The sequence below is a fragment of the Galeopterus variegatus genome, unplaced genomic scaffold (assembly GCF_000696425.1).
Source record: "Galeopterus variegatus unplaced genomic scaffold, G_variegatus-3.0.2 Scaffold2206, whole genome shotgun sequence".
Taxonomy (NCBI): domain Eukaryota; kingdom Metazoa; phylum Chordata; class Mammalia; order Dermoptera; family Cynocephalidae; genus Galeopterus; species Galeopterus variegatus.
In genome coordinates, this window is record NW_007728317.1 from 1 (window position 1) to 19470 (window position 19470).

The 19470-nt window shown below is 38.2% G+C and overlaps 1 protein-coding gene across 1 annotated transcript in view; it reads right to left on the reverse strand.

Moving 5' to 3' along the window:
- Positions 1-2976: 2976 nt before the first annotated feature.
- The window catches only part of LOC103597131 (pleckstrin homology-like domain family B member 2), a gene marked incomplete at its 3' end in the record, with an annotated part of 18455 nt that continues 1961 nt past the window's right edge, over positions 2977-19470 (reverse strand). The window contains exons 2-5 of the mRNA XM_008580928.1: positions 16650-16739; positions 8450-8590; positions 7189-7288; positions 2977-2997 (exon numbers count right to left, since the gene is read on the reverse strand). Coding sequence (XP_008579150.1) covers positions 2977-2997; positions 7189-7288; positions 8450-8590; positions 16650-16739 — 352 coding nt within the window. The remainder of the gene's footprint in view (positions 2998-7188; positions 7289-8449; positions 8591-16649; positions 16740-19470) is intronic.

Below are 19470 nucleotides of genomic sequence, written 5' to 3' on the forward strand. Positions count from 1 at the left end.
GGGGGGGGGGGGGGGGGGACGACACTGAGGGTTGCGATCCGTTGCCGGACACGGAAAAAAGACAAAAAAAAAAAACTTTTCTTAAGCCGGTACTATTGTTTGCAATTTCTTTTACCATGATAAGACAAATGTCTACCTGAGTAGTTTCCATTACCCAGGGAGATATCACCAGAGCTAATAAGAGTTTACAATTGGGCCATTTGAATTTCATCTCTTTTCTTGTGCTTTACCTACTTTTCTTTCTTTTTTAAAGGCACTTTTTAAAATTGAAACATAATCGCTTGTATGTATCTGTGAGGTACGGCATTGAATATCCATACCTGCGAGCAGTATGTGATGCTCAAATCAGGATAATTAGTATATTCAACTTTATACAATGTAATCATTTTTTGTGGCCCTTTACTAATTTCTCAATAACCTTCTTCCTCTCCCTTTTCCACTTCTAGTAACCTCAGCTCTGTTCTCTCCTTTTGAAAGTTCAAAGTACTATTTTCACCTACTTTTCAGTGAAGTTTTTAATTAGTAATAAAATGGCCAAAAAGTAGGCAAGAGGGTGAAAGAAGGGAAGTAATTCCAAACAGCTTCCTCAGCTGTTGATTAAACATTTCCATTTAAAAACAGAAGCCATATCCATGATGCTTTAACAAAGCATCGTACTTCAAAAGTTCTGTAAAATGATTTTATTTTCATGACATTAGTATTTGGAGCAGTTTCAGATATCTGAGTGAAAATATGTTATTTCAGATTAAGGCATTTCTGGGAAAATAAGTTTTCTTAATATAATCTTCCATTATAAATTGTAAATATTGTACATATGAGGAGTCTTCAAAAAGTTCATGAAAGGAGTTATATTATCTCTTAATTTTATTTTTCCATGAACTTTCTAAAATACCCCTTGCATATATTTTTTAAAGCCACATATCACTTACCTCAGGAAAGATGCAAAACATAAAAGCACACAATGAGACTAAATGGAGTATCATTAATTGTAATGATTAAAGCATATAGCATTGAATGAAGCCACTGCATTTATAAGTGTGGAGCTCATAACTTTGTTCTTTAAAGAGAAGCAAAATAATTCATTACTCAAACACTTGCATTTACCTTTGATATTTGAACTTTTCAAATTACTAATTGCTCCTTTTAAATTGTTTCCAATTATTCATTATGAAAAGGAGAACAATAACAACAGCATAAAACCCAGAAATTATTTGAAAAGGTCACACATGTATATTTCCTTGTGGTTTTAAAAAAAGGCTGTGGCATATAAAACTTTCACACTGGCAGCAACTAAAACAACTCCTTGTTTTAGTATGAAAACAAATCCCTAATTTAAAACGTACGAGAATGATCTCCCTGGCAATGGCATGTGCCACAACCTCCCCTGTCCTTTACTTTTCTATATTGAGGAAAAATCAGTCCCTAAGAGAAAAGAAACACCTTCTCTGAAAAGCAGAAAAGAGGGCGAGTATATTTCTTCTTAAAGCAACTGTATGCCCTGCTCCTCAGATCTTCCAGGGTGTGAACTTTTTGTTTGTCTTGTTTTCAAAAGTATCATAGGATCAGAGAACAAAGATATGACCTCAGGTAAGGGAGATGGTAAACTAAAATGACTCAAATTTTTCAGTGGTTGCACAATGTGTACTATGCTAAGGATAGTGAACATAAGTTCCCCAGACTAGCTCACTCTTTGTTGAGGTTTGATTCTATGTCTGAAAGAACCTTCCAGACATTCTGGTGGTAGGATAAGCACCTTACATCTTCATGACAACTTAAATGAAAAAGCCTACGACTAATGAGAACATCTTTCCTAACACAGGATTTTTGTTTCCTGTGGATCCAATGTGAGTGGGAATGTCCACCTTACGGAGCTACTCACTTCTGCTAACTGGCAACACTTTACTATCACAGTGAATCCAAATGTCACCTGGCTTTGCCTCCTGTCTGCTGAACAAATCCAAAAAAAACAAGATAACCCTGCAATTATAATAAGGTCATGGACCCCTCTCCTGTGACCCTGGAATTTCACCAGTGTGATTCCAAAGAGCTGGTTTTGGGATTCAGGCTCTGGCCCGGCCACCCAAAGGCATAGATAATTTTGATAGAGGAAACACCACTGAAGATCAGGGGATCAATTGCGGGCGGCGGATAACCTGGTAGGAAGCCCAAGAAGAACTTCTGGTGCAGGGAAGGAGTACCAGAAGAGCTATAAGCTGGGCTTAGCCTGCACTCAGTGTAAGCTTTATCAGGGAGGAAGACATGGCAGATGTCCTGTTCACCACAGCATCCTTGTTTATTTAGCATATAGATGTCGCAAAATAGAATCATTGAATAAATTCATTTTTTCATCTATGAATTCCAACTATAGAAGTGGCTAAATAAGGAAGTGGAATGCATCTCTTCTTTGAGGTGGAGCAAAGAAACTGGAATGGGAAAAAATGAGACTTTCCCAACCTGTGAGACTACTTACTTAATTTCTGTTTTTGTTTTTTAATTTTGTAGCAAGAATAACTTCAGCAGTGGGAAAGCAACTAAAAAGTAAAAAGTGCCTTGAAAATGCTCTAAATCCAGACAGAAATAAGTGTTTGAAGGGACAGTTTATCAGGTTTATAAACCGAGACCTGATAATACCTGAGACTTGTTGCTAATCATAGCACGTACAAGGAACAAAACCCAACTCAGCTCTTTTTACTATCAGGAGAGCCAACAGATCAGATAGATGTGCAAGGCCCAATTATCCTTATGACTATTTTTAATGCTGGTCTCTATGAATTCTGGCTAATTGGACCTGAAAAGTCCTTTGTGAGCTAACCATTGTGAGATATGTAGACACATACCAATATAATCCAAATGTGTGTTATATACTTTTATATGGTTACCTGGGCCTTAATATAGAAGAGATGACTTAAAATATAACCTGGGTTTAAGAAGATAAACCTAACCAGATTTCTGACAATTCAGCCTACCATAGCTCACCTGCTGAGGAGTTCATTCTTCCTAATGACAGTCCACAGCAGAAGAAGGTACAGGAATAGTCAGGGACGAAGGAGGACAATGGTAAAGAAAAGCAAAAAGATACAAAATCAAAAAAGATGACATGGGGACAGGAAAAATGTACAATACTTCCGACATGCAATCATTGATGGTGTTAGTAACAATACCAGATTAACAAGGTATGATGTTTACATTTTTAGATTAAATCTAAGTTTACAGAGAAAAAGTTAAAACAAAAAAAGACTTATGACACATGCATAGTTAGTCAAAAGAGGTTTGTTATAGGAAAAAAAAAATCTCTCACACATATTTGTCAACCAGAAAATAAGAAGAATAAAAACAAGATTATATCTATAAAACAATTCTTTTTCCAAACAGTAGCAAACAGTTTTTAAGAGCTAAGGTTTGTAAAATGCCATTCTATTATTTGAAGCACAGTCCACCGAACTTCGTAACAGTTCCTCTAACATCCTACATCTCTACCACCTAGCCATGGTAATAACCATCTTAGTTATTCAAGTCACCATCTTACTTATTCAAGTCACTTAAGTCTTTTCTTATAAAACAGGCTTATATGGAACGAATAAGTAAAAGCTTCCTAAATCCTCCCATCCCCCCACTGTACGCTGCCTTATTTATCCCTGGCCTTTATAAAGGAGAAACATCATGTTTTACCCTTAGCCCATATACATCACAATGCCCACTCTTTTCTTTTTATAGACCTGAGTCTTACAAAACAATGTTTCCATAGCTCTCATGTTTCCTGCATGGTCTGACCTTGCGATAAAAAGGCAAAATTAAGACGGTCATGCAGCTGCCTGTGAGTGAACTGCAGCTGCACCCAGCATTGTGTTTCTTGCAAATGTGAGAATATTTTTCTCTATTGTGTAAAAGGAATAATCATGAGACTAAAAATCCACCACTGTACAGTTTTAAATCTGATCATTTCTTAAAGATGACTTGACAATGACTTTTTGACATTTGCTGGAAACAAAAACACCACACAAGGAGGTTGTCATACCTTTCTTGGACTTTCCTGCATTTAACAAAAAACAAAAGGACAAAGATTTCATTCATCCAAAAGCTTGCAAAGGAACAGGTCACAAGTTGTATAAAAGCCAATAACCATTGCAACTTCAGGAGTGCAGTTCCTCGGCTCTGCGTTAAGCTCTGCTCTCAGAGTTCATTGTTTGCGTGACTCACATCAGTTCTATTACAACGGTGCTCACTGAGGAAGGCTTATACTTACACCACTGTCCTTGATGTATCCATTATGAATAGCAGCAAAAAAATGTCGAATTTAAGTTAATTGTACAAGTAAAAGAAAATGATAAGAGTCTACTAAATTCAAGTTATTAAAAATGTGCTAGGTACAATTTTTTCAAAACCATGGAATTATACTCACATTTGCTATTTTAATGAAGCCAACAAGTACTAATGAAACAATTCTAAATGAAACTATGATTCAATCCTCCTGGTCTTTGTGGGCCACCAGTAAGGGCTGTGTAGAAAATTCTGCCAATTTCAACTATTTACCATGGCTCTAAGAACTCCAGTCCCTGATCGCTCCTCCTCTGCTGCGGGGAGCCAAAGGCGGGGCTGGCCTCACATGACACATCTCCCTGGATCAACACACACATGACAGTTCTCTGTTTCTTCAGAAGCTGTCCTGGCAGCAGCACATGAAACTCTTTAACAGGAACACCCCTTTAGAGCTGCAGCAGAGTAAGACTGAAACTGCAGCCTTCTCAGGTGTACCAAAGACATATAAATGAAGAACAAGGGCACAAAAGGTAAATCAGAGACAACAGATTTTGCGAAGGGTCTATCCATAACGTGACCCAGGGAACTTGGCTGTTTTCCTCTGTGAAACTAGCATGGGGATTCCGTTATGTGAAGAAAAAGCAAAGGTTAGAAAAATAGAAATCAAACATTCCTTCAGTTTCACCATACTCTCACAAGAAAACTCTTACCTGATAATGTTAACAGCTCTTGATTTTTTACAAATCTATCCATTTGCTACTAAGGTCTAGTTTTTCTTACTCTCTGTTTTGAGAAAATACTTTCAACATAGAGTATACTAATTTGTGATCCCACCCTCTTTCCCAAGTGCTCGATCTTTCCCTAAATCACTGTAATAGGTAAAGCACATGAATATGCTGAATGGTCTTTGTTGATGTTGTGGTCAATTCAAGCTTTGATGTTTTCAGCCAGTGGGGAAAACACATTTAAAAAGAAGTCTATTAATATTACTGAAAATGCTTCAACAGAAAATAGACTTGACCCACCAGTTAATTGTGATAAATGAAAGCCAAAATAGAAAGGTTCATTTATCTTTATTATTTATAAATATTAAGAGATATTTTTAGCTTATTAAGAAATTATGAAAAAAAAAGCCAACTAGAGTTCAATTGAATGTACTTGATTCAATTATTACCAGTGTAAATCTTTCTGATATGAAGGTACTTCAAAAAGTTTGTGAAAAAATAGAATTAAAAGATAATACAAATCTTTCCAGAAACTTTTTGAAGTACCCTAATGCATTATAAATCTCTTATAAATACTACAACCTCTACTAACTCTTAAGTCACTTCTAGTAATGATTTGAAAAACTTATTCAAGTAATATATATTACATATACACACATGCAAATGTTATAAATACACACACATAAAGATCTATATATGTATGAGTGTTTGTGTGTATATACACTAATTTCCGTCTCACCTCCCCAATGAGAAACTAGTGATTATCCCTTGCACCATTAGCAGAGAGGCCAAGCAGTGAGAACTCAATTCCAGCCTGCTTAGAGGGAAGGGTTTCAATCCCATTAATGCTAGAACATATTTGGAAGCCAAATGTCTGCCATCACACCTTTTATATCCCCGTCATACCTACATCATTGCATTTACCACATTTTATTAAAATCATCTGTTAGGTATCCTTCTATAAGCATTTCAAAGGCAAAGATCATGTCATTCTTGGTATCTAGCACCATGCCTGCTTAAAAGTTATCACCAATATAAGTTGTTGACCCAAACTACTATATTAAAATAATAAATCTAATCCTCTCAACAAGAAGCTCACCTCTGGAACTACGTTATAGTAATTTCTTCTAACCCCACAAAGACTACTGAAGAACCCCTTTTAAAGGCAATGTATTATGACAAAGAAAATAAGCTGAGAGTCAAAGTCCACCTGAAACCTAACTACACTGTATAAAATCTCAAACGTACATTAAAATCCTTGAGGAAATTTGTTCGGGGCCACTAGTGCTCTACTCATATTTACTGTGTCAGTTCAATGACTATTTAGCACAATGCTGATTTCAAATAGTGATTCAGCCACAAATCAGGTACATGGATCTCAGTGGTCTCTCTTCTCCTTCTACCAATCAAATTGGAAAGTTAGTAACTTTCTAGGGGCCTTTCTGGTTTGAGAGTTCAATTGAATTTATAAAGTACAATGGGTGCTGTGGTTTAAGTGTGTTCCCTAGAAATTCATGTGTTGGAAATTTGGTTCCTGGTGTGGCAGTGTTGAAAGGTGCAGCTTTTACGTTGTGATTAGGTCATTAAGAGCAATTAATGCCACTCTCTCGGGATTGGGTTAATTTTGGCAGAAGTGAGGGGACCTCGCTTTTGTGGGACTGGATTAGTGACCTCAAGAGCGGGATGTCCTAAAGTGAGGCTGCTCCTCCTGTTTTGCCTTTTGCACGGCCCCATCCCCCTTCCCCTTCTCCACTGTGTTATGCACAGCAGGAGGCCCCACCAGAAGCTGACCAGAAGCAGACAGCCAATCTTGAATTTCCTGGCCTCCAAAATAACCTCTTTTCTTTATAAATTACCCAGCCTCATAGCCACAGAAAACAGACTAAGACAATGGGTATGTTTGAAAGGTACCAACTATATACATGAGCAAGAAACGTTACCTTGGTACAACAATAAGGATATATGTACAAGGCACTGTCAAAAGTTCATGGAAAATAGAACTGAAAGATAGTACAAATCCTTCCATGAACTTTTGGAAGTACCCTTGTACACATCCCTCCCCAAAGGAAACACATTAAGAGTAACATCCAGGACTTTGGTTGATTCCCTCTCTAATCATCCCCAACCCCATTCTCACTCCTTCTCCCTAACGAATTCTAATGCTTAACATAAGACCATGATATTTAATTTAAAAGGTACATCATACCTCTGAGCATCCTCCGGGATTCTGAGTCTTTGGTCATGGTTGCCAGCGAGTGAGGGAGCACACTGCCACAGCTGTTGCTCTGTCCTAGGGGCAGGTGAGCCTGTGACAACAAGGCGGAAGTGTTTCAGGCAAACTGTACCAATGGCCCTTTGGGAAATGGCCCCATCCCTGTGTCCACAGCCCCTTTTCAAGTGTAGAGGGTGTGAGGGTAGGTCTTTGTGTCCCATTTGCTGATGCTAAATGGTAAAGGCAAGTCACTGTCCCTTCCAAGAAGTTCCACAGCAGTCTCAACCTCACAGCACTTCCTCCAAAGGCAGCAATTCCAAAAATGAAGACAGGTGGGGAAAACATTGTCCAAAATCACCTGAGAGAATGACTGAAAGTTCTTCATGCATAACAAGCAGAGGGCAGGGCAGGGCCGAGACGCATGCACACCATGCAAAAGGACAGGGAAGATCTACATTTCCGCAAATGCATCTACCCTAGTTATCTAGGAGGCTGAAAACAACCCCATTAATAGCCCAGTGGTTTTATCATTCTTTTTAAATAGCAAATCCTTCATGTAAATAAAATATACTTAAACACCAATTTATAAAATAGATGAAAACAAAGTTACTCTGATTAAGTACAGGGGAAAGGTTCAAAAATCTGTCCCACTCAGAGCCTCCTTCTCACTTGCCTTGTTCTTTGTTTCTGCAGTGACCCTCAGAGGAGGGTGTAGGCATCAGAGCATATGGGTTCACATTCCAGCTCCACTACCTACCGAGGGTTAGTCGATTAGCTTCCTTACACCTCAGTTTATCCACACATATAATTGGGATGATAATTACTACCACTACCAAATAGTGTTGCTGGGTTTTAAAATGAGACAATCCACACAAAGGGCTGAGCCCAATGTCAGGAATGTAGAAATAACTCAATAAATGTTTATTGTTGTTATTCCTGGAACCCAGAGCCTATATCCTATCTTATTTCTAAAACTGGGATGTAGCCACGGGAGTCTGTCATATAAGTGAATGCCACCCATCACCTGTGTTGTGGTGGTAGAAAATACCCTGGACAACATTCTTTGGCCCCAGAGTGTACAATTCCAAATGTCCTCTGAATAGAATAGAAAATGCAATTTAGTTACGATGTCTGCTTCAGAAGCAAATTTAATAGCTTATTACTTAGCATTTCCTTGAAGGCCTTTGCACGTTCGTCAATACAGTGACAAGAAGACCCACGGAATGTGAAGCCTGTGGTTCTTCCCGTGTCCTACCTTTGGGGCGGTGCTTCTCCCCATAGTAGCACTGCTGAAATGTGGGGAGATGGAAGGTGTAGTTTTCTTTCGAGGCAAAGTGTCACTCAGATAGAGGCCTTCTTTATGCTGTTTTTTCCTTTCTTCCAGACTTCTAAAGTGCTTTAAATGCAAATGTAAAGTAAAACAGCAAAGCTTGACTAACTGAAATAGATCACTGAAGAAATGAAGAATTATGCATTTATGAAGAAGTTTTGGAATTTTAACACAGAATTATTTAAAAAAATTATTCAGCTTATACTTATGTTCACTAAGAGATTTGGGCTAGCATTTGATAAGATACTAGACAGTAGAAGAATTTACTACTGAACCAAGACAATTGTTTAAAAACCCATCTTTCACTTCTATAGTGCCTCACAAATTATTATGATGGTTGCCGTGTGGATGGCAAAATAGCCAGTGGACACAGCAAGTAAGCAGCTCTCCCCGTGTCTGTCTGGACAGTTCTGTGTGATGGCACAGATGCCCGTGTGAAGAGGACACGAAAGGGGAGAATGAAGAAGATGAAGAGGAAGAACGAGTAAACAGGGAAATTGAAAGTTGTGATAATATTCCAGTCACATAAACACACTCCAAATCCACATGAAGTTTCCATAGAAGGCATCCTTCTAGTTACTCTTTAATTTGAAAAGATCTTGGCCAAGGAGCCCCTATGCACTTAAAAATTCTCCAGTTGACTATTGCATCTTTTTCAGATTTCTAAGGCAAGATATTTCCCAACTTGACACTTACTCAAATTTTTCTTGTCCCCTCAAATGTCTTCAATAGTAAAGTGACTTCCTAATTAAAGATTCTTTAGGTTTAATCATTTTAATATTAAGCTCAGGCTTTTGAAATATATAAAAATTAATGCAAATATAGGTTACCAAATTTATAAGCAGCCCTCCAACATGATGATCACAAAAAATATCTGCATGTTAACTTAACAATTATTTGCTTATACTAGCTAATATATGAGCTTACTATGTGACAGATATGATGATTTATATACAATATCTCATTTGATTCTTATAATAATCCTGAACTGCAACCCTTATTACTATCCCTAAAACTACCCTATCTTCCAGATAAAGAATCTGGGGTACAGAGAGGTTAAGTAAACTTGCCCAAGGTCATGCAGCTAGAAAGTGACAAAGCTGGAATGCAGGGCCAGATAGTTCACACTATGATAATAATACTTTGCAGTTTGGCTGATTAATGCTCGTTTTAATTAGAAAAATGTTATTGGAACACTTTAACCTTTCTCCCACTAAAGACCAAATGTCACAAATTCTGAAATTGAAAACTTCCTAATATTCTATAATGGTAACAATAAAATAGTAAAGAAACCCGTTGAAAACACAGTCTAACAGATATTTGGCAGAAAACAGCTGGTTCGAAAACTGTAATTGTTTTGGTACTAGAGGTGTCTTTTACCCTGAATGAAGTGTTAAAGAAATAAACATAACATTAAAATTGAAGGTATTTAGTTCTTCCATTCTCCACTTCTTTGATTCACCTTTTCACCAATTCTCTTTTATACCAGTTCAGATGGCAGTAACCTAAAAGTAGTGAGGGGATATAGTCCTTTAACAAAAGGTGATAAACAGTAACAGTTCCTTCAAGAAATGTAAGGACTGGGCATAACAAACCAAGGCTCACCTATTTTAGTGATCTAGTGACCATGACTTCTTAGAATCTTTTGGGCCAAATTCCTATAGGATTTTGATATAGTTGAAAGGACATCTCAAAACATGTTTTTTTTTTTTTTGAATACCCAAGCATTAACATATACTGAGTATACTAAAAGGAGAGCAACATTTAGAATATTAAATTATTTATTTAAAAACCTGGTCAATGAAAACTGTTGTCCTATGGACCAAATGCACTGCTAGTGATCTGACCTTGGGCAAGCTACTTAACTACACTGAGCCTCAGTTTCCTAAACTTCAATATGGAGATAATTCTTATTTCATGAGATTGTTAGAAGGATGAAAAGAGATATTTGTAAAACGTTTAGCAAATATTGAAACATAGCATGGGGATGATGTCTATTTTTATAGTTTCAATAATGTGCGTTGACACCACAGCTTTTTATACATGGATTTTATGGAAATACTTATTAGTATTTTGAGAAATACCTGAGATAAATTGTAATATTTTGGTTAAATGGGAACCGAAGCCTGAGGATGTGAAACTTGTTCAAACACATCAAAAGCCAATGAGGACAATCAAGGTCTCAAAACTTTGTAATAATCCCAACACCCTTAGAACACACCAAGTGTCCTCACAACAACAACAACAACAACAACAACAACAAAAANGAGAGAAAGAAGGAAGGAAAGAAAGACCACAGTGATGCATTGGACTTGCAGAGGGAGAGAAGAACATTCCTCGGGCTACAAAGTGGAGTGGGGAGGAAAGGGGGAGGGAGAGGGACATTGGGGATAATTGGGTGGGGGACATGGGGTAGAAATGCAATTTGTGGTAATAGGTACGCTGCCAGTAGGAATCTGGCCCTCACATCATGGGCACAAGGGGTGACAATCAGCTTTGTATCTCATGAATATTCATAACCCCCCCCCCAAACCAGACACAGTATCTAGTTTGATTCCTGAACCTCCCTCAATTCCTGTGCAGCACAGACATTGAGTCGGGAGGCAGAAAGCCTGACTTGGGCAACTCTACACCCTTGCAGGGTTGAGTTGACCTCAGAACAGAAGCTGAGAGTGAAATACCCAAACCTGGGGACTGTATGGAAGATGTATTACAGACTTAGAATGGGTTATAGCCACTGAAAGCCAAGAGAAAGGTAGTGGAGGGCTTTAAAAGGTAGTATATTAATAGAACTTATGAGGAATAATAAGGCCAACTGATCAGGAGACAATTGTCATTGAAAAGATAGTTTGTTACAGTTCTCAGGAGGAAGGAGCATGCCATGCCATGGGTGGAAATCACCAGGGTTGATTAGGAGGCTGAGGGAGAGAGAGGAACTATGGCTTAAAGCCTTCATTGTGGTTTCTGTGGGAAGGAACAGGCAAGGAAGTGTAAACAAGCTTAGGATTGGCTAGTTCTAATGATTTCAGCTCTGGGGCAAAGAAGCACCTCTAGTTGTCTGGTACTTGGCCCTGGAATGATTAAGGCAGGTGTACAGTGACTCAGAGTGTGAGAGCCTGATAAAGGAGGTGGTTGGGAGTATGGACTCTGGATTGATTTAAATCCACCCTCCAACCCCCCCAGGAGAATTCCTCCTCTCTAGGTAGGGAGGGTCAGGTGTACAGTGACTCAGAGTGTGAGAGCCTGATAAAGGAGGTGGTTGGGAGTATGGACTCAGGATTGATTTAAATCCACCCTCCAACCCCCACAGGAGAATTCCTCCTCTCTAGGTAGGGAGGGTTAATGAGGGAAGCAGGAGACTGAGGCAAGGTGACTCAGGAATATTATCAAGATGTCCAGAACAAGGTGTGACTAGCATATGCATATATGGCAGAGGTTAAAGCATCAAGTTTATAGAAACTAGAGACTTGGTTAATGCAATGAGTCAGCAGTGATATTCCACCAGGCCCTGGCCAAGTCAAGGAAGAAAAGTCCACAAATTTACAGCTGCAAATACCAGCAGTGGATACCAGCAGAATGCCCCCAGATGGACCAGGTCAACCATGTCAAATAAGTATGCCAGACCAACCATTGCACAGTGGGGCCTGCAAGGGTCTGGAGTTGACCAGGAGGATGAGGTCATTCATTCTACAACTACTGTGACCCATATGTCAATGTAGAGTGAGTGGTGTGTGTAAATAAGAGGAAGGGCAGGAGTAGAAAAAATAATACTGATCGTTTTTACCCAAAAGACATGATATCTAACAAAAGATTTCTTTATTTATTAGATTGGATGATATATTAAATGGGATTAGACTATTCCCCTGTACCTAGGGGATTATGAGGGAGATTATGTCAGTTAGAAACAATATGCATGATAGTTTGCTCAATAGTGGAAGTTATGGTGAGTGAATTTGCAGTCTTATTATACTGATTACATCTCTTTCTTCCAACCCCTTGTAATAAGAAGGTGGCTTGGATATTGTATTGGGTGAGAGCTGGAACTAGAGAAAATAGAAATATGGGACTAGAAGAAGAGATCTTTCCTCTTTTTTTATTTACAAAGGATCATTTCAGAGTTAGGCAGATAATAGAGATACTTAGTTCCCACAGTGTTTTGGGTTCATGGTACCAATTAATTCTCCTAGGGTTCTGTGAGTTTGACCAATACTTACCTTTTTTAAATAACTGCAGGACCCCCAAAGGCCTTATATACAGTCATCCCTCAGCATCTGTGGGGGATTGGTTCCAGGACTCCCTTGGATACCAAAATGTCATATAAAATAGTGTAGTTTTTACAGATAACCTAAGTACATCCTCCTGTATACTTTCGGTCTTCTCTAGATTACTTAGAGTAACGAATACAATGCTGACACATCACTTCATTTGCATGAATTCAACACAGTACTCAGTGCTCAGAAAATTCAACTTTTGCTTTTGAAACTTCATGGAAATTTTTTTCCCAAACATTTTAAATCTGCAGTTGGTTGAATTCACGGATGCAGAACCCACGGATATGGAGGGCCAACTGTACTAAAACAGAGGCTTGGGGCACTCATTAAGTTATGACCTAAACAACAGCCTCCATTTCAGTCTTCAGGAATAATTAACCACTTTATTATTAAGGCTGGCAAAAGTGGAACCAATTTTGCACAGTGAGATACTGAGATTAAAACACTTCCTTACCTGCTTTTTCATTATCTTCAACAAATACTGAGTGCCCAAAAAGGACAAGGTATGGTACAAGACATGGAAGATAGAGGGGCCAAGAAGACACAGACCTGCCTTCAAGAAGTTTATAGTTTGGTGAAGAATACAAAGGTATTATCAAAGTGGTGACAGAGATATTTGGGTTCTACAGGAACATATTCTTGGAAATTTGGGAATGACTTTCTGGAAAAAGGGCTGTTTAAGCTAGTCATAAATGGCTAGTAGATTAGCCAGGTGAAGAGTGAAAAGAGTAATGTGAAAAGACCTCAGGAGCAAGCGTTTAGCATATCAGGAGAAGTAAAAGGAGCATTACTAAACTCCTACTACTGCAACTAGTACTAGTGCAAACCAGCTCCCATGTGCTATAGGATTGCCAAAAATGTTTTCTGAATCTTGAATGTAACTCACTCAAAAGACCTCAGGAGCAAGCGTTTAGCATATCAGGAGAAGTAAAAGGAGCATTACTAAACTCGTACTACTGCAACTAGTACTAGTGCAAACCAGCTCCCATGTGCTATAGGATTGCCAAAAATGTTTTCCGAATCTTGAATGTAACTCACTTAGCCATCTGCATTTGGAGACTGATAGGCAGAGGCTCATATTTTAGCTTTGAGACCTTAAAGAATTTATTTAACATCTCAAAGCATCTGTTTCTTCGACTGTAAAATGAGCACAATACCTTCTTTGAAAAATTATTATGAGGATTAATTGAGATAAGTTAGTGAATATCAAGCATATTTCCCGGCTCTCTTTTCTTCAAACAGTTGAAGAGTTCCTTGCCTGTTATGACATTTTTCCTAATTAAAAGATATTACTACAGTTTGCCCCACTTTTTAAGCTCATAGCAATTAATGGGAAGGCTTTCTTTTTTTCTGTGTGAACCCCAAAGTAAACTCCAAGAGTAAGGATCAATGGAGTGATAAACTTCTTTCATAAGTGATTTTAGCAGCTAAGATGAGAATGTGTCACTTCTGATGGTTAAGTCATCAAAGGACAGAAAAGCTATTTGGGAAAAAGATCAGAAATGACAGAAAGGGCAAAACTTAAATCTGGCAAATTCTTGGCATTTCATGACCAAGGAAGAAAGGGATAATTATAGTGCTCTTTCCCTTCAAGCTGAGATGGGACTTCAGAATCCATTTCAATACTGAGTTCCTGGCAGTGACTACCACGTAGATTACTACTCCTAGGAGAGTTCCCTGTGGAGAAACTAAAGAAGAAAAGGCTTCTGTGGGGAAAGAGATTTCCTTTTATTCCCAGAGGCATCCTCTTCAGAGACTCCCTTTCCTGTCATAGAGTTTGAATCAGCCTCCATAGAGCAGCAGCCGAGGGACTTCTTCGGGGTTGGGTTGCTGTGTTCCAAGCTTGATCAGGTCAACAGTTGCAGCAGCCTGAGAAGATGCTGTAGTATACAGTGGGAATTGTTTGCTGTGGTTATTGTTTGTTTTCTTTTTTTTTAATGTTCTAAAGGCTAGTTTGTGGGTGCGACACAATGTTCGAAGCCAAGGTTTGATTCTTTACATGAGCATAGACTGTACAACTTAATTAATCGCTTCAAAAATGTATGCTATTTGCCAAAAGTGGGAATTCTTTAAAAGAGTTAGGTTATAATTCATCACTCCTTTAAAAACAAGAAAAGAGGAGAGAATGAAAGACAGCAGAATGACAAAGGAAAAAAGAAAAAAGAAAATCGCAATATTCTGTGAGTCAAGTCTGCTTGGTACATGAAAGAGAATGCAGAACTACAAACAAGACCAAGAGCTGCAGACACAGAAAAATAGTCAAAGAGCCAAATGTGCTTTTGACACCAAGAAGTCTGCAGGAAAAAGAAAGACCAACTCCTTAACAGAAAAGGAAAAATTTTATTCTTTTATTAGGAGATGAAGATACCCTAGAGCCCAACAAATCAAAAAAACTCATGATGTCCGGAGTCAAACTCCAAATCTTCCCTCTTCAACCTATTCCTTCCCCAGTCTTCCCTATCTCAGTAAAAGACACCCACCATCCACCTTCTTATTCAAACTGGAATAGTGGCATCTTTCCTGACCCCTCCCTTTATTTATTTCATCCCCACACCCAATCTATCAGCAAGAGCTGTCAACTCTACTTCCACAATATATCCTAACCCAGCTAATTCTCTCCATCTCTCTGCCATTTCTCTAATTCAAGCCATCAGTGTCTCCAGTCTCTACTCTTGCATCCATGTCCACACTAGTTTCCCTGCATCCCCTCTTGCTCCTTATAATCCAGTATCTGCAGAGCAGCCCAGAGTGATCTTTAACAAATGGATATCAAATAATGTCACCTCCCTGCTTAAAACCACTTCATGCTTCCCATCATAAATAAAATAGAACTTAACAGGACTCAAAAGATCTGCCCCTACCCGCCTTGGTGACATTTTCCTGACATTCCATCCACCACCACCCCTTGTGAATCAGTTCCATGTTCTGAATAATGGAGAGAGACTATGAATCTCAATGATCTAATACAGCTTTTGTAGAAATATTTCACAAAATGCTTCTGAGGCACATATTTAGTCACACTTTTTATTGTGAGAAGCATTTTATTTCACATACCTACACACAAAACAATATTTTCTATGTAGGAATTCCTAACTCTTTTGTCTTTTTATAAGCAACTTATAAATAAAGGGAGTTTTTTTGGTTATGCAAATTCTTATGAAAGCTTTTTTAGAAAAAAGAATAAATACAAAGAAAATTACTTTCTTTCTCAGTCAAGGTGATAATTTTCAAATCATGCTTAAAAAAGTCTACCATTCTAGCAGCATAGCTCTATCAGAAGTATTGAGGAAGAGTGGTGACAGGGACTTACGGAAAGAGGAATGTTTGGGATAAAGAGTAGGTACAGCTTAATATAAATAGGAGTTTCCAGTTTAGGAGGGAAATAGCAGAAACAACATGGGGGGGAGGGAAGAAATGGAGAAAAGAAAGAAACCAGACTATCTCTCAGAATGCTTGGGGCGGTTTTCATGTTCTATAAAACTCAAGAGAAAAAGAAGTAAAGTAAGAGAGGGGAGGAGGAGAGAGAGAAGATTAAAGGAAGGTAAGAGGAGAATTAAAGACTCATCTTGGTCTAGATCCTAAATTTTTTGAAACTCTAAGTTACCCCCCAATGTCACTGCCAAGAAATGTAGATATACACACACACACAGATGATGTGCATTTGCATTAGACACAAAGATAGTCCTTAAAATGCTTCAAAGCATAAGTAATGAAAGGCAGGAAAACCACCAAAGCATAGAGTGCTTTCACAAATTATGTAAGTTAGTGTTTTTGCTATTCAGCTAATCACATAAAACTGAGGTATATCTTCTGACTTATAAGGACATGAGTGGACATATAAATTCATTGCTTACCTCTTTTAGAGTATTGGGGCTAACAGGAAACCCTTTTCCCCCAGAGAGGCTGGAGGATTTCTTTTCCAAATTACAAAGATTCTCCTTTTCCTAAAGGAATAAGATATCTATTAAGGTTGGAGTCAACTGAGAAGTACAGCAACTGTGCATTAGAGACAAACATCAGAATCTCATGTATCTCCTCCATTTGTGTTTCCGCTCCTTGTTACAGTCAAAGCTTGAAACTGTGTATTGAAGAGCTCATCTTCTGCTAGTTCATATGATGCCTAAGTTGTTTACAAAAATATTTAGATATATAACTCTTCATTCAAGACATTTTATAGAGTGACAGTATGTATTTAAAAAAGGGAAAAAAAAAGGGTAGCTGTTCTAGTTGAATCAAGAATGGGCGCAGAAGCCCTGTGACGCCTTCCAACTCTCAGAGTCTCCCTCTCAGCCTTTTATCTTTCACTTTTCTAAAGTCTATTTTTTAAATTTTTAATTGACACACAATAATTGTACATACTAGTATTTATGGAGTACAATGTGATGTTTCAATACATGTATACACTGTGTAATGATCAAATCAGGGTAATTAGTATATCCACCACCTCAAACATTTATCATTTCTTTGTGGTGAGAACATTCAAAATCCTTCTTTATCTGGTTGTTAGTATTAGTGTAATGCTGGCCTCACAGAGTAAGTTAAGAAGTGTTTCCTCATATTCTATTCTTAAAAAGATTGTAGAGAATTGGTGTGATTTCTTCTTTAAATGTTTAATAGAATTAACCAGTGAAACCATCTCTAATTTTCAGTTTGTGAAGTATTTTTCCTGCTGTGACAATGGGAGTCATAGCCTTCATGTTCTTTACATGTCAGAGCTGAAAGGGGAAGTCCTATCGAACCACTTTTAATCTGTTATTTATTAATTTTAGTGGGCTTGGAAGCCTTATCACTAAATTTGTTAGAATTGTGTGTAAATTAACTTTAAGTAAGGCAACAAACACAAGATATTTTATTGTTTGGGCTTTGAGATATCAATTTTTGCTACAAAGAGTAGGCCCAAAACCATTTTCCCCTGCTTCTTTGTTTTGCTCTGTATAGGAGAGAATGCTGTATAGAGATGAGTGACTCTTCTCTTTCACTAGAGAATTCCATCCCAATTGATAAAGTTGGGCTTTGGGAAACAAGGATAAATTTCACAAAATGTGAAAACTAATAGTGAAAATATTTGGTTGTATTTTTCTGTTTTGAACTAATACTTCTAGTGTATTTTTTATTCAGAATCATTCTAAGCCTATAAAACCCCCCAGAAATGTCTAGTTGTTCGAGTTCTCCTGAGCAGGGTTGGGTTGTGAGTTGTTGGACGTCAAAAAATAGTTCCTTAAATTCCAGTGTGTGCAGATCCTAAACTAGATTCTGAGCTTTCAATTGTTTCTGTTTTTTTTTATCCTGAAGAACCAGAAGTATGGCTGAGGGGAAGGGAAGGGAGGGGACACTTGTTAGTGTCATCTCTCTCTTTGTCCCCTGCACCAAATAAGATGGTCCCCCTCTTCTGTTGAACATTCAATTTAATTGACCCATGTGGGTAAGACAGAGAGTGTTGGGACTAGCTCTTTCCCCATCTCTTCATTTCCTTAACAAGCATCTAAAACACTGGCATATTGCTGTGTATTCTTTGCTTGCTGAGTGAGTGAATGAATAAAGGAAGCATAGTTTTGGATAAGGGAAAATGAAGACTCTAGTTTGAGGCTTTTATGGGACAATGAGACACACTGGGCATAATGAGTCTTATACCCTTTCTTTCAATTTTTTACTTGAAAAATGACTAAAAAGCACCATTCAGTTCAATATTAATGTAGTGGATTGAATGTCCCCCCAAACTCACTGAAGCTTGAATTGTATCTCCCAAGTTTCATGTATTAGAAACTCAGCCCCCATCTGTGACTGTTAAGAGGGCAGGAAATCCTATTATGGTAATTGAAAGGTGGAGCTTTGAAGAGGTGATTAGATTGTAGGACCATGTAGTAGTGAATGGATTAAAATGGTGGTCATGGACGTGGTTTGTAGGGCTTTAAAAGGAGAGTGAATGATGAGGTTAGTCTCTCTTGCTCTCTCTACTTTACCACTTTTGCAATGTGATACCCTGCCATCACTGAAGTCATTACTAAAGAAAGCCATCACCAGATGTGTTCCCTGGATTTTGGACTTCCCAGCCTCAGAAACTATAAGCAATAAATTTCATTTTCTTTATAAATTACCCAGTATCAGGTATTTTGTTGTAAGCCACAGAAACAGACTAACACATTTAACTTTTCAGTTGTGGGCTTAGAACCTGATTATGTCTAGCAATAGGCAGGAGGAATGAAACGAAAGTGGTATGGAGATTGGCTGAAATTTTATTTCAGGGATGTGTGAGTCAGAGTGAAAAGTTCTATTATGACAATTTTTATTACATGTGAAATGTAAAATGTCTAGATACTTTTTCATTGATATTGCCTTATGAACATTACATTCAATGTAAGTATATTACATGAACAAAAAAGCAACAAAATGTGTGATTTTTTAAAAGTTTTATTTTATTTTAATTGACAATAATTGTACATATTTAGGGGATATAATGTGTTTTTTTTTTTTGTCTTTTTGTCTTTTTCCGTGTCTGGCAACGGATCGCAACCCTCAGTGTTGTCCCCGTACCGGACCGGGGACCGGCAACGGGACCGCAACCCTCGGTGTTGCTCCCGCGCCTCGCTCAGTCAGTGAGCGGGAACCGGTCTGTTTGTGGGATCCGAACCCTCGGGCAGGAGCGCCGCCGCGCTTCCCAAGTGGCGCACTTATCCA